This window comes from Anas acuta, chromosome 17 (genome assembly GCF_963932015.1).
Source record: "Anas acuta chromosome 17, bAnaAcu1.1, whole genome shotgun sequence".
In the NCBI taxonomy this organism is placed as follows: Eukaryota; Metazoa; Chordata; class Aves; order Anseriformes; family Anatidae; genus Anas; species Anas acuta.
The window spans coordinates 12,646,853-12,662,513 of record NC_088995.1 but is presented as its reverse complement, the minus strand read 5'-3'; the positions used below and the strand labels follow the sequence as shown (position 1 = coordinate 12,662,513).

General features: G+C 47.4%; 1 protein-coding gene across 3 annotated transcripts in view; it reads left to right on the top strand.

Moving 5' to 3' along the window:
* ULK1 (unc-51 like autophagy activating kinase 1) overlaps positions 1-14,029 on the top strand; it is a 79,057-nt gene extending 65,028 nt beyond the window's left edge. For 2 of the 3 annotated variants that reach the window (XM_068654403.1, XM_068654402.1), the window contains exons 22-28: positions 181-324; positions 2,830-3,017; positions 5,767-5,945; positions 6,068-6,186; positions 8,426-8,583; positions 8,800-8,935; positions 10,851-14,029. In XM_068654403.1, coding sequence (XP_068510504.1) covers positions 181-324; positions 2,830-3,017; positions 5,767-5,945; positions 6,068-6,186; positions 8,426-8,583; positions 8,800-8,935; positions 10,851-10,906 — 980 coding nt within the window. In that variant the 3' untranslated portion in view covers positions 10,907-14,029. The remainder of the gene's footprint in view (positions 1-180; positions 325-2,829; positions 3,018-5,766; positions 5,946-6,067; positions 6,187-8,425; positions 8,584-8,799; positions 8,936-10,850) is intronic. The other variant, XM_068654404.1, reaches the window with a different exon arrangement.
* Positions 14,030-15,661: the final 1,632 nt, after the last annotated feature.

Sequence of the window (15,661 nt, the reverse complement as noted above, 5' to 3'; positions counted from 1 at the left end):
CTGCGGTCAGCGCCGGCCTGGCCTGGTTGTGCCATCACAGGATGCCTCCAAAGGGAGTGCTGCCCTGTGCTGGTAACCACGGTGAGAGTCTACAGGAACGTAAAACCGCCTGGTGAGGCACGCTGTGCTCAGAGTAACTTTCCTGTAATGCCAGTCTGCGCCTTTCAACTGTCTCCCCAGCTCCCTCAGGTGCTTACGGAGGGACCCTGCACTCTGGTGCCCGGGCTGGGGGCTCTGCCAGCCCATCCCCAGTGATTTTTACTGTCGGATCCCCTCCCAGTGGAACAACCCCCCCACAGACCACGAGGACCAGGATGTTTTCAGGTAAAGGGCTGATACCTGCCTGTTCCAGTGGGAATGTCTGGGGGCAGAGCAACGTGCTGTCGTCTTTGCTGCTGCGTACCGGTGGTGGCAGAGGGCTGTTCAAAGAGAGCTCAGCTGGTCTAAATGCCTTTGAGGTGCTGGCTCATGCCAACCCCAGTTATTGCTGGTAACTCTCCACACTGGCACAAGGACTCGTGCCTTCTAGGAGTTTCCAGGACTGGAAGAGTGAGGCAAGCCGTCCTTTTACATCGTTTCTATCTGCTTCAGGAATAACACTGCAGCTGTTCATAGATCCACTGTTGCTGATAGGTCAACAAAGATAAAGAATGTTCTCTATTCTGATGGTTTTCCTCGTGGGCTGCAGATAAGCTGTAAAAGGCAAGCATGACCGTCCTTGCCCAACAATTTCAGTGCAGGAGTACCGTTACGAAAGGGCTCTATATGCTGAAGTACAAGCGGTGTTACTTACGCTGTGAATTGCTTAAGTAGGAAATGGGGAAGTGCACTCCTGGTGGACAGATATGGCTTTTAAGATGCCAGCACTCTGGCCTCAGCAGCCAACAGTCGAGGCTGTGGTAATTGTGCCTATTGGGACAGTGTGTCTGGGAGCTGGAGCCTATGTTTAAGAAAACAAATGTTTAAGAAAACATTTGGACGCTTCTGTTTGCTTTTTTGGCTTGTTTGGGTTCTTGTCCTGACTGTTCCTCATCTGAACATAGTCAACTGTTCTTAATTACTGCAGGGAAGGTTTGGATGTAGCCATGAATAAGCTGCTTGACTGGGACTAGGGGAACACATGGCTCAGTTCCTGGGTATGGCTTGGATTTCCATCATAGCTAAACTCACTCAGATCCTTGATTGTCTGGAAAGTTGGGGTTGGGACCATAATCCTTCCTTTGTCTCATAAGCAGGCAGCGACTCTCATAGGGCAGGGACTCACACAAAGTGCCTGACTGCCCTGTAGCACAATGGGGATACTATCCTGGCTAGAGCCTCTGGCTACCGCTGAAATGCTGTGAATAGAGAATTCAGCCTTCCTGTATTGCTTCTGCAGGGATAATAACATTTGGGAAGCAGATCCAAGTGCTACTTTTTTATTGGGTTGATGGTTGGATACTTGAGGGTCTGCTGAGTAGCAAAGAGTTCAGATGGAAGTGCCTGGTAGAGAAGGCTGTTGAATAGTGAGCCCACAACTCATGCACAGCATAGGGTAAAGGCCGCCAAAGCAATGCTGCTTGACAAGCTTTATTCTGTGTAGTAACTCCTTACGTTAGAGTTAATGCACAGAACGATGAAAAGGGGAGCTTTGCAAGCTGGAACTCTACACCCCAAGTGCTTAGACAATCCGTGACTAAGATCACTTGACGGATACAAAGGCAGAGCCTTGTCAGGAGTTGTCATAACAATTTCTGCAAGCAGCGTCTCAGAATTACAGGGCATCCAGAATGTGGTATTGTTGGTCCTTTGTCTGAAAGATCTGGAAATACTCTACCAGTTTTAATGATCCATTTAGCTTTGAAGCATGCCAACTGGGAGAGATCTTCAGGAGAGGAGGCTGTGCGTCTCTGTAGATGAGTTGTTCAAATGTGCATTATATTGCTAAACCTTTTGAAGTCAGGGTAGGCAGCAGATGAAATTCACGGGTAGAAGAGAACTATCTGCCTCCAGAGGATCGGTGATGGTGGAGAATTAGCAGAGTATCACAGCTGATATTAGCATCCCTCTGATAGATAGAATATACCCCTCTGCAGCAGTGTGTCAGGGGGTACGAGGCACTCTTGGAATGTCTTATTGATACCCTGAGACAGAAACTCCTTCTGAAGTGTCTATCTTTTAAATGCAATATACTCAGGGTGGATTCAGTGGCCAAGAAAGGGAAAAGATGATGATGAGGGAATTGTTTGGTGGGCACAGTGCTTACTCCTGAATCCTGAGGTTAGGTTCTTGACTTAGCTGCAGTCACTCTGTCCAGCCTCCTATCTGTAAAGAGAGGAAGGCAGAAGCGCAGGGCATATAACAGAAAGCTTTCCCGGTTTACATGCGAGTGGCTGACAATTTAAAACCATGATAAAAACCTCACTTACCAGAAGTGCTTACTCGGTGATGGTGTTAAAACTAAGGCATCAAGGTTCAAGCCACGCTGATCCATGATAAGGAGGTTGCTTATGGTGGTGTATGATAAAATGCAGCCCAAGATACTGTGGCAGGAAGGGTTAGGGACAGGGAGGGGAGGTGCTTCAGGAATTGTTCCCAAAAAATGACAGGCAATCTGGAAGGTGCATTAAATTTGCTTGTGTTTGTAAGCTGTCTAGCTGAGTCACTGAGGAGCTTGCATGCGGAGTGGTTATTCTGCATCAAGAGTCCTTGTGTCTTTTCTGGAGTGCCTGTTGCTGGCTCTCATAAGAGCCTGGATCCTACAGTTACAGTTATGCCCTGTGCTGGTCAAGGAATACCTGGCCTAATATTAACATCTCAAGTAATTCCATTGCCTGTTTTTCTTCCCAGTGGGGTCTTCCAGCTCTCTCAGTTCTGGAGGCTCATTCACCGGCAGGCACTTGGCAGTGGGAACTGGTGGGGATGCTGTGGAAGGCCCTTCGAGTCTCCGCTTCGCTTTTGCTGATCCAATCACTGCTAACCTGGAAAGTGCTGTTACATTCGAGGCTCCGGAGCTGCCTGAAGAGACCCTCATGGAGGTGGGTATATCCCCCCAGGGACTTGCTGGGGGCAAAAGACAGGGGAGAATAAAGGGAAAGCAAATTCAGAGGGCCAGTGTTTGGTTCATGCAGAGGCTCATGTTTGCGGTCAAGGCCATCGCTTCCAAAGACAGTGTGAGCTGGCTGCAGGAGAGGTAGGCAACACAGTGCTCAGGAAGCCCAGGATGTATTGAGGAAAGTGGTTTTTGAGCCTGTTATCAAGTCAGGTAGTCCTTGGGACTGCCCATGAATAGGATTAAAATTTACCATTTCAAAAGCTGCATTTGCACGTTGGAAACATCAGTTATCTGGTGTGTCCTGCATGAACAGTTTCTACATAAAATGTGGTTACTTCAGGCCTTCTCCTTTTTAAAAGGCTCAGCATCAGAAGAGCTGACTTGAGAGAATGAGTAGCTTGGTGTATCAAATGACTGCCTGCTGCATGCACTTAGGGAGTCAGTCAGTGATACAGCCCCTGCCCAAAGAGTCTGAAATAAAAGTAAACCTGACACGTTTATTGATGGAGGGCAGGGGACATGATATGCTCTGCACCAGAACAGCTGAACCAGATTGTCAAGCTGTAAGGCTGCCAGGCTGCCCCTCTGCGGGCTGAAGACCAGCTGAAGCAACACAAATGCTTTTGTAGCTGAGATATATTTGAAATGTAGGTCAGGCTGCCCATTTGCGGTAGAGGTAGGAGACAGAATCAGCGATGGATTCAGCTCCATTCATGGTACGGCGTTGGGCTGCCCAGGACTGGGAAAGGCTCTTCATACCTGAATTTTTTTGGTGTTGCTAAAACCCCTTAGATACCTACAAAGATCTTCATATGTCGTTTTAAGGATGTGGATTTGCTTTTCTGCTTCAGATTTTATTTAGCTTTTTTTTCTTGTTGTTAATTATGCATTGAATTGCATCAATTTGCTGTATTACCTGCAGAGCCCCAGTGCTGGGATTGATTGATATGCATTGATGTATCGCAACAGCACTGAATTTAACTGAGCATCCTGTCTTTGACGTCCCAGAAGTATGGGGTCCTGCCAGCTGCTGTTGCTTTTCAGGGTCTGAAGAGAAGCACGCTAAAGAAGTTATCAGCTTGATCTTATTAAACCCATTCAGTTCGGGTTCGTGTCTGTAAGGAGTCATCTGTTTGCTCATAATTTCTGCTGAGCACAATAATTGATCCACATCACAAAACCTTTCTGGCACCAAACCTTTTTGGCATATTTGGAGACTCCTTTGTGCTCTGTGGGGTTGGCCAGAATACAAACCTGGCAGATCTTCTGATTTCTGATGCTGTCAGGGCATTGAAATCTTGCTATTTAAGCACCCCTTTTTATCCTGAGCAGAGCTGCTGTGTTCAGATAGGTGGTCGTTCTTCAATCTTTTGGAAAAGTTTTTTAGGTGCAGACAAGGCAAACAGAATGCTAAATTTTAGTCTGTTTTGCAGTGCTTTGGAAACACAGTAGAGATGGCTATGGAAGGAAAGACTCTTGTGATGCCTAATAAGGCCAGAAACACAAGTGTAATAAATAAGACCAACTGTATTTGCAGAGAGGAAGGGCTGTGCATTGGTGAGAGATACAAGGCTGAGACTTGCAAGATCTCAGCAGGTTCCTGCTTTGCCACAAACATCTTGTATGACTTGGCAGTTACTTAATCCCTGAGTTCCTCCTTTGCTTTTAAAGAAAACAGAGGAAGTCTGAGACTGCCTTACCTTACTGGACTCTCCAGGTAGCAAGATAGAGGAGAGATTAATATTTCAGATAGTCAAAGCTCCCTTAGCAGCTGAGTGCCTGAGCTGGTGAATGAAAAACAAAAGTATGCAGAACTTGAGCATGTGCTTTTTTATTTGTTTTCCCCTCCCATTCATGTAGAAAACATCCTTACCAAGCCCCTTTAAGAGAACTGATCCACTAAGCGTTTGAAGGTCAAGCAGGTTAGCTGCATTTCTGCAGAGGGTGCAAACAATGGAGTTGCATCTGATCCAGGCAGCGATTCGTTTTGTAGGACCCACAACTATGCAGTTTTTCCACAAATACTAACTTCCCCAAAATGCTTGCAATGATTTAAGCAACAGAGATTCCCAGAAACAGGATAACACCCTTTGGTCTGTAATAGCAGAGGAAAAACTGCTTTGAAATGAACACAGTGATCTGAGTGCGAGTCTCTCCCTTCACTAACTGGGCAGGGGCTGCAGCTGAAAGGCTGTCCTTGCTGTCCCTTAAGAGGACCTCACCCAGGGCTCCTGCACCGGGCTGGGAGCACGCAGAGACCCAGCTACGTGAGGGCTGGGGTTGCGAGAGGCTGTCGGTCTCATGAAATCCACACTCCTCACTGTGTACCAGCACGGGTGTGGTGTGGACCAGGACTGGGCAGTTGTGCCCACGATCTCATCCCCTTTCTGGCTGATGTTTGAAACAGTCCCACCAGTCCCACGTTGCTGGGAACGCTCCTTAACAAGGGAGCGTGGCATTTTGGAGCAAGTCTCACCGGCTTTTCCAGGGACTGCTCTGGGAATTTCTGGCCTGGGGCTGTCGCTGCCTTTAATGTGGAGGAGGAACTGGTGGGGTGTGTGGGCTCAGCGCTGAGTTGGGCTGTCCCTGCCCAAAGAAGAGGTGTGGGGGGATTTCAGGCCCAGGTGTTATTTCTGTAAGCTGGGATGAGCCACTGGCACAGCTCCATGTAAGCAGCCTCCCTGCATGCCAGTTTTCCCTCTGTAACCCCACCTTGCCGTTTCTTTCCACAGCAAGAGCACACCGACATCCTGCGCAGCCTCCGCTTCACGCTGGCCTTTGTCCACTACGTGATGGAGATCGCTGCCCTGAAAGGCAACTCCAGCGAGATGAGCGCTTCGGCGGCGTCTGAATACCAGCTGCAGGAGAGCGTGGTGGCTGACCAGATCAGCCTTCTCAGCCGGGAGTGGAGGTAAGGACCGGGCAGAGAGCCCCCAGGTCACTCCTTGACACCCCAGCGTGTGGCTCTGTGCCCTCGGGACACGTAGTGCTGCTCCACTGGTGTGTTTGTGTTACAACATGCTTTCTTTGCAGCTATGCAGAGCAGCTGGTGCTGTACCTGAAAGTCGCAGAGCTGCTGTCGTCGGGCCTGCAGACAGCCATAGAGCAGATCAAAGCTGGCAAGCTGTGCCTGTCCTCCACTGTCAAGCAAGGTAAGGGGCCGTTGGCACACGGTACAAAGGCCTGGGATGGAAGAATGGGAAATGTTACAAAGGCAGGGAGGATGTTGAGTGAGCGTGATCCCCCAGCTGTGAGTGCACGGGCTTAGTCCTCATTGTGCCCTTGCATGGCCAGGCCTTCCTTTTGGGATTTTGTTCATTCCTGCTGAGAGGAATCTTCCTCTCTCCGTGCTTACCTCAGGTTCAAACACCTTCCTGCTCATGCCCCTGTGAGAATCTTTGTTGCTAATTAGTGAGAGGGGAATGCGTCTTATCTGATTCCTTGTACCTCTCTATCTCAGGTGTTTATTTGTACTCAACGCAAATCTAACTTAATTACACAGTGCCTGGCCTAGTAAGTGCTTACTTGGCAAATTGAGACATGTCTTGGCAATGACGGTTTTCAACTGAAACAAAAACACAGGAAGTAAAACCCTGGTAATGCAGGAGTCACTGATTTGCTAGTCTCACAGCCTTACATTTGCATCTGACTGGCTGGCTTCTGATGTGAGCTGGCTGTGATTCAGTAATCAGAAAAAATAATTTTAACACTACAATGGCATTATTACTGAGGCAGCTTTTTGAAACACTTGAAGTACTTGACCCCTCAGCCTCCTTCCCCATGGGTTTAGTCTGTGGAAGTACCCGTGCTGACTTGGGGTGGGGCTGCAAAAAGCAGGAGCTTGGCACAGTGAGCACACACATGTTCTGGGGGGCAATATGGAGTAAAATGTATGGATTTAGCTACGCATCTTCCACATGTGCCCTGTGGCTAACATAACCCAAATAAATTCTTCCTTTTCCAGGCCAATTGCAACTTGTAGATTCATAGCATAACTCTTCCATCAGTGTGTGGGAATTGGATAAGGCTGTCTTTTCTTATTTCCCTCCCCACAAAGTACTGCTCCCTTGAGATTTTCTAGGGCACGGTTAGGACAAGAGGGTTGTCAAGGCAGTTGTGTAACTTCTTCACATGTGTATGGAAAAAAAGGTGGAAGTGCGACAAGACACTGCCCCGGAGTGTCCTTGGGCAGTGCGTGTCAAGCAGGGTCTTCACCTTGCAGCCGTGAGCTTTTTCCTGGTAATTTGGACCCAGCCCAGAGCTCTGACTGAATTCCCTGGAGGAGGATATTGCTTTATTTGCATATGTTTTTTGTTGTTGTTGGGTTTTGGTTGGTTGGTTTGGTGTGTTTGTTTGTTTTTAAATAGTCTTGGCTCTCTTCTCCTGTGGAGGTTTTCATTTTGCCCTTCTGATGTCACCCACGAGCTTTGGGGTTCCAACTCGCTTTCAAATTTCTTCTGAACCAGGGTAATGTGATAGTCTGACCCCAACAGGGTTAAGGTTTTGTGCCTTAATCCTTTAGAGTTTCAACTGCCTTTGTTCATGGAGCCAGTCTCTTTTCTGGCTTTCTGCTCTCTTATCTCTACATAGGAAGGCTATATTTAGTCACAGGGCCTGGCTGGCAGTGAAGTTGCCTCTGCACAGTACCCAAGATAGGTTTGTTCGTGGTATGGGTTCATTTCCCTCCCCCAGAAGCAAGTTGTGCAGTGGGGTGGGATTTCAAACGTGCACGTACTGGTTAATACTCATCAGCTGCTTTGTGCTAGGTACACTGTGTAGGTCATGCCAGACAGCTAGTGAGACTCAAGCTCATGGCTTCGCTTGCTGTTTTGGGTTATTTAATCTCTTAGATCATATTTAACTCCTGGTTCTCTGTCACAACCTTCCTGTCCTAGCTGCCACAGTGCAGGAAAGGAGGTGACCTTTCATTCTGGGACAGCATTGTCCCAGGAGAGAGATTCTTTTGCTCAGGACTGCTCAGCCACACTGAGCTCCAACAGCTACCACATACAAGTCACGTACTTCTTCACAGCACGTCATCACCCGTCAAGTAACAGAAGCTTTGTATCTGGCCTGTCTGCTGCTTCTGGTGATGCGTGAGACATCTTGCACCACGCAAACTGCTCTGTAGCTTGTGGCAACTGAAGGAAGCAAAAATAGGCCTGGCCTCAGGTGAAATAGATATGTAGGTGTTGCAACATGCAGGCTTGTAACTGGTGAAGCTGACAAAGGAAAGGAAAAAGACCCTGTATCGGTGCAGCAAGTACTTACATTTGGCCTTAATATAACCTGATTGTCTTGAAGTTACTCATTTGGGGTCCTGTGCACAGAGATTGGGAGGCACAGGGAGAGCTAGAAGAATGTCCAATGCGTTTCTTTCCTTTATTCTAGTTGTGAAGAAGCTGAATGAACTTTATAAATCCAGTGTATCCTCCTGCCACTGCCTCAACATGAGACTGCAGAGATTCTTCTTAGACAAACAGAAACTCATGGATCGGATCAACAGCATCACAGCAGAGAAGCTCATCTTCAGCTACGCCGTGCAAATGGTAATGACCATGCAGTGCCTGGGAACAGGGCTGGCACAGAGCAGGCGTTAAGCACTGGCAGTTCCTGCTGGTGGCCTTAGCAGGTGGTTTCATTCATGAAGCTGTGTGCAGTCTTTGGGGGTTGGATGATGGAGGTGTTCGCACAGCTGAGGGGCCGTGTTGGGAAAGCTGGGTTTGGTCTGGGAGTAACCTTCTGTATGGGGGTGTTGCCTGCAGGTGCAGTCTGCAGCCCTGGATGAGATGTTCCACCACAGAGAGGACTGCGCACAGAGGTACCACAAGGCTCTGCTGCTGATGGAAGGGCTCCTGAACATCATCACTGAACAGGGGGACATAGAAAACATCAATAAATGTGAGTGTTCGGTGGCTTTTTTTCCCCTCATTAGGTCATGCCGTGTTTTTATAGCCGCATGGATCAGAATGTTCAGTATCCATCATCTGCCTTTCCTTTGGCTTGGTGGACATAGCACAGATCTCTCGACGTGTTACAGCTCCTAGCAGCCCCGCCTCCTATTTTCCCAGGGAGAAAATGTTAGAAATGCAGGTCCCTGTTCTGAGCTGTATTTTGAGAGCTGCAATGCAGAGCAATTGCCAGGGCTTTGTTGGAGTTTTTGATGTGTGAAAGAACTTGCTGAAGGAAGTGACTTGGCAGTAGCAAAGACACGGGTTTGGTTTCCAGCCGGAACCATCCGATTGCACAGAGCACTTGGGAACATGAAACTGCAGCGGCTGTCAGGCAGAGGTGGCTGATCAGCACAGCACGGGCTCCTTCCAGCCCTTCTAACATGGGGCAGACTGCTCACCCGGCTGCGTTCCCCAGGACAGGCCAAGAAGGCAGCAAACAAGTATTTTGCTCATTAGGAAGTGACTGCAGTAGCAGTGAAAGCTGAGCTTTTACCTGCTTGCTGTCGTTTGGCTTCCCTTCCCAGAGACAGATGGATCCCTCTGTTGGCTGCTCTTTGCTGTCACCTCTCTTGTACCCTCCCTTTGCTGTGTGTCTGAGGGGGGGGTTGCACTCCACTGCTGCAGGCTCCGCAACTAATGCATGCAGCCTGGAAACAGCTGACCTCACTTGCTCAGAGTTGAACTTTCCCTGCCCTTCTGGCTGGGGTTTAATCACCTTTGTTATCCCTCTCTACGGGAGGGAGGCAGAGGGGATGGGGGACAGCCTTGGTCCGTTCCAGCATCTTGACTTGGCCTCAGCCCTGCTCCATCACAGCTAAACCAGCCCATCCGTGCCAGTGCCATGAGGGGAGCAGATGCAGCTGGCAAACCGTGCCTCTCCCCCTCTGCTGGTTACTGAGTGCATTTCTTGGGCCAGCATCCAAAGTGCTGCCAGACTGCTCTAGTCGTCCATGTGGACAGAGCTCTTGGGTAGGTAATGAGAGAAGAGCTTTCTGGCTCCCAGGCAATCAGTCAGTTAATTATCACTAACTTTAACAGCTGACATGAGGCTCGCTGAAGGAGAGCAAAAGGAGATTGGCAGGTGGTGTGTGGTACTGGAGGGCTAAGTGAATAGGGAATACCAAGTAGTTCCTATTGTGCTGTTTCTTAACAAACCTAAATCACATCTTTTGTCCAGAGGTACAGTTAATGCATCTAATGGATTTCTTTTCCCAGCCGATATCCTGGTATTCCCTGTTTTACCCAATGTTACAGCTTCCTGATTGAGTTGTTCTCTGATAGGCTGCAGCATGTGCACATTGCATTTTAGATCTTAGGTACTTGATTACTTTTTTTTTTTTCAGAAAAGTAAAGTGATGAATGTAGAAATACAGCAAATGTTTAGCTTTTGAGAGGATCTCGGGCTCAGACAGTGAGGATCTGGCCCTGACTGTGCTGGGCTGTGCCTGCTCTGTCTCTCAGTTGTAAGCCATGAAAAATGGTTTAGGAGACCGTGAGTTATCTTCACTGCTGACAAAAGCCTCTCCAATAAATAAAAATGAATAAATTGTTTCCAGCGGATGGTGGTCCTTTAGAACATGGTGATAACTGTGTTAGAACTGCTGCTTCACTGCTTTCAGTCCTGGATCTCTGATCATTCAGCTCTTTGGTCTGTTGCTTCCCAGCACAATCGTTGTGGCTGGGTCCTCACCTAGTCTAAGTCAGTACGTGATAGTGATTCCAGAAGGGTTGCTTAGGTGTGCTGAAATTCTCTTGTTGTGTTTTTGTTTGTTTGTTTTCCAAATCTCCAGCATGTTTTGGTGGTCCTTATATTGCCAGGAAATTGAGAATCTGATTTGTTGTGTTATTTTTTTCTCTCCCAGGTAAACTCTGCATCGAGCGCAGGCTGTCAGCCCTGCTGTCGGGGTTCTGCGCCTGATTTCAGTTGTGTTCTTCTCCACACACCTCATCCCAGCTGATCACTTTTGTTTCTGACGGCCTGCTGCTGTGGCAGGAATCAATTTTGGCAGTAGGATACCTGGAGGGTGAACTGCTCGATGTTCTGTATTCTGCTGTTTTGGGAAGTTGTTCCACAGACTTAAGTTCTTCTGTGGGGAGGTGTGACTGCAGCAAGCACAAATACTTCCCTGCCCAGAGGTTGGGCGAAGACGTAGCTGATGTGGAAAGGTTTCCCTCCTTGGCAGCAGGGATGAAGGATAGAAGTCTGCTTCTTCCCAGCACTTTGAAGGATAAAGACTGCTGCCTGTCCTCTTGCTTCAGAACAGGGTATTCCGTGCTGTCTCCATTGCAGGCAATGGATGTGCTGAAACTGCTGGCTTCAGTTCATGCTGGAGGATGTCATTCAGAAATCAAGGCCAGTTTGTGTACTTTCCCCTACCCCAGCTGATAGCCAGGCACCTTCGAGCTTCCTGGCAACCCGAGGCTCCCTGCCTTTTTCTCCTTTGTCCTTTCTCATACTCATTTCTGCCTTGGAGTGCTTGCTGAATGGCCGAGAGGAGGGAATCTGCTCTACTTTGCCTGAGCCTTGCTGACGTTGCTGCCACCTTCTACAGACTCACTGAGCAAGGCTGAGAGCGTGCTGCTGCTGGGGAAGTCTGCACCTCCCGTGGCTGTCACGCGGACTGCCTCTGTTTGCAGACGGGCACATGGCACGGGGAAGGAGCCTCTGCCTGGAGAACAGGAAGATGATGGAAAACGCAATGTTCCTGTATGTCTAAGCCAAAACGAATCCGTTCCTCTCTTGGTCCCTGTGCTCCCTGGGATCAGCATTAAAGACTCCTGGCTGTTCGGTTCAGCCTGTCAGTACATATCTACCACGAGGAAGCACTAGCGCTGTCCTGCTTTCAGCTGTTGGCTAGATCAGCCCTTTCCCGTATCCCTCACCTTCCCCTGAAACTGAAAACACTAGCTTTGTGAATCAAAGGAGCACTTTACACACTATGGGAACTTTGAGAAGTTGACTTTGCATCACACAACAACCCAGGAACATCACGACTGTTAGGAATGCTGTTCTTTTTATTCCTTCCCTTGTTTCCTGGTTGTTTTATTGCACTACGTGTGTGCATATATTAATATGTATTCCTAAGGGTGAATATATATTGATATATCTGGTTTGTGTGTAACTGTACGTATTTAACTGTACTGTATCTTGTGAGTGTGAGGCAAAAAGCACTGCGGAGTCTGTGCTCTTCCTCCTCCACACCAGGCAAAGCTGACTTGCAGTCTGGCAGTACCAAGATAGTTTTCTTTTCTTCTTTTTTTTTATTTAAATGTTCTTTAAAGGACAGTCAATATACAGCTCCATGCTTTTTAAGAGCTCAAGAACAGGCGTTAAGATCCTACACACTTACAATTGGAAATGCATTTTTAAAAAAAAGTTTTATTTGCTGCTTACATTTTTTATAAAGAAATCTTGTAGTGTTCGGTTTTATGTTCAGCATTTCTTTTAAGGAGACTCTGTAGCCAAATGAGACTGCGGGTGCGAGTGGCTCGAGTTCTGGTTGAGGCTTCGGATGCTGTGAGCATGTGCGTGAGAGGATAGCTGGCTGCCTTTCTGTCTGTCTGCGTGCGCAAGTGTGTGTCTTAATTTATCAGAGTCATGGCAGTATTTCGTTAGTGCTGGGCAGAAAAGTATCTTTGAAAGCAACTTGAAACCTCAGGCTTTGTTTTTGGGGATTTAATAATAATTTGCACATGGTGGTTAAATCCTCACTGCTTTTTCTCTCAATATTGGCACGTTCAGTGTGATACTTTACAAGGGTTTCAGGAGCAACTTAGTTGGCTTGAGCTGGCATCGTCTTTGGCAACATGGATACTTCTGATAGCAGAGCAGAAATGCCAATAAGGAAATTAAAAAAAATTTTTGATTCCCCCTACTAGGGAAGTTTTAAGCGTAGCTTACACAAATGCTTCAGTATTGGGCCTCTGTTACATCGTACATTCACAGCCTGCTGCTTCTGTGGCTGTTTATGCTTGTGCCTGGAGGAAAAAAAAGAAAATAACAGCAAAGAAACAACCCCCCAGCCTGTGGCAAGAAATGCTGAAGAGACCCAGACTGCTTCTGAAAGGATTTTACCAGTTCTGCAAAGGGTATGCCGCAGGTGAGTGCACTGGGATGCAGCACAAAAGCACTGAGCCAGGACTGACTCTGCAATACAGACACCTGCTACTGCCCTGAACCCTCCCGGCAATCCCACGAGCGTACGCTGAGAGCTTCCTGCCCAGGAGAAGCGCAGCCCAGGACCCACGTTTGTGCCGCAGGTTTAACGATCCTTGTACGTGGCAAGCTCAGCACTAACCTTCCAGCTGTACTTAATTACTTGAATGTATCAAAATTGTCCACATTCAATGTACACAAGTATATATTGCTCCAAAATATTGTGGTTTACAGACCTACAACCAATATATATATGTATGTGTTTGTATATATACATACAAGTATGTGTGTGTATGTGTGTGTATGTATATATATGCACACAAACACAAACGTGTATATATGTTTTCTCTCGATACTTGAAACTTAGCCACTGTGCTTGAATTAAAAAAAAAAAAATAAAAAGAAAACAAAAAAAAAAAAGAAAAAGGAGAAAGAAAAAAAATCAGGTGATTTATTTTGCCATCACTTTGGTGACTTTATTTTTTATCTAATTGCATGTAGCGTGAAACCAATTTTTTGGTGAAAAATATTTATTGCTTTGTAGACAATAAGGAATGCAAAATAAAAAAAAAAAAAAAGGCAACAAAAAAAGAAAACAATACACAAAAAATCCCCAACCATTGTTGAAGTTGCTAGCATAGTCCACTTGCTATTGTCATGGCTTTGTTACTGTTGCAGCGTTTGTGTGTAGCGTCTTAATAGATTTCAAGAAACCTCAGTCTAATAACATGTATCTTCAGGTTTGTGAGAGCGTATGATGATGTTCTTTATAAGGTAATGCTTGATACTTTGTCAACATTTTTTATTTGTGTTTTGTGTGACTTTTTTTTGGCTTTAAATTGTACAACACCAATTTAAGAAATAAAAAATGTTTTGAAATTGTTAGTGGCCTGATTTCAGTACTTACATAATGCAGTTAGCGCAGGATCTGAGGATTGTATTTCATGTGTTTGGTTCTACCAGCCGTGACTTTGAGGTGAAGAAGTGCTGTTACCTTCTTTTCAAAGAGGGTGAAGCTTGGGACAAAAAAAGCTATGTTGCCTAAAGCTACAGACAGCCTTTGAAGTTAAGAAAAATGAACCCCATTTCTTGTCTGGGGCTGTAATCACTGCTACATCTGTCCTTATCTGGCTGTGTTCTCATGCTGCTGCTGATAGAAGCTACAGGTATAAGGAGCTGATGGCAGACCCCTTCCCATCCGATTAGGCTGATGCATGAAGCTTTGTCCATGTTTCAAGATCTGCAAGATCAACCCGCTGCAGCTCTTTATCCCTGTGCAGTCCAGCACTGCCGAAGGGCTGTCTGAGGCATGGGAAGTGGTTGGGTAATGGTAGCAAGGAACACCATAAAGAAGCTTGAGGAGACTTCAGATGTGCTTTCAAGGCAGGGGTTGGACTGTGTGGCTCCCTGGGCAGTAGGGAGCAGCCAGAGCAGTGCAGGCATCTTCTCTGAATGTGCAGCTGTGGGCTGAGAGAAGGATGCCCTGTGAGCAGCATGGAGCCTTATGTGAAACCTGCGTGTAGAAGGCACTGCACTGAGTGCTCAATTCATCCTTATCCCTGACAGGTAGACATGAGCAGCCCTTCAGCACCACAGTCAGGTTGCTGTCAACCTTGATCCTGGCTTTTGGTGCAGGGCTGGTAGTTGTAGCGTCTTCTCTGAAGCAGAATATTTAGGATGAAAAGCAAAGCTCTGCATCTGGGATGTGAATTATTCCAGTCCTTCCACTTTGACAGAAACTAAGCAACAGAGGTGTGATCTCTCAGGAGCCTCATACTGCAATGCCATCGAACATTTCCCAAAACTCAGCTTGCTGTGCCACGCGTGTTATTGTTGGCCCTGAGCATCCCTGGGGAGAGTTGTGCCTGCCAGCCTGTCTGACTCGGCATCACCCCATGCGGTCACTGGGCTGTATTGTATTTCTGTAAGAAAAGTTCCTATTTCAAAATCTTAGTTTACCCTGAGCTGGAACTGTTTTTATTTCTTCCTCAGCCCTATTTATATCTTCTGTTTCCTGTCCCTGCCTTTCCCACCGAGGGAACGGGGCAGCACACGGTCCTTCCGTGAGAACGGTCCTGCCGGGGAGGCCGTGCCCGGGTGCGCTGCCACTAACGCTGCCTCGCTCGTGGGGACAGCTGCGTGTCGTGGGGCACAGCGTGCTACAACCCCGTGCTACAACCTGGGCAGGACCTCGGGAAGCTGCTCACAGCGGAATAAACACAACTGCTGATGGTGTGTAGCGTTTGGAGCTTGGCACGCTGGGATTTTTGTGTTGCTTTTAACGTGAACAGCACCCTTTGGGGGAGGACATCGTACATCATGTTTGTTCCCTGTGGCGTGGGGTTGGGCTAAAGAACACATAAATAAATGTGTTTCAGATGCTGAGCTAAAGGGTCGGGTTTGGAGCTGTCTGTGAGGAAGTTTAAGGGTTCATGTGGAAAACCTACAGCCAGATGAAAGGCGGGCAGTGTGTGCCACATGCCACATGTGGAGAGAAAACACCCAGCTGGATCCACA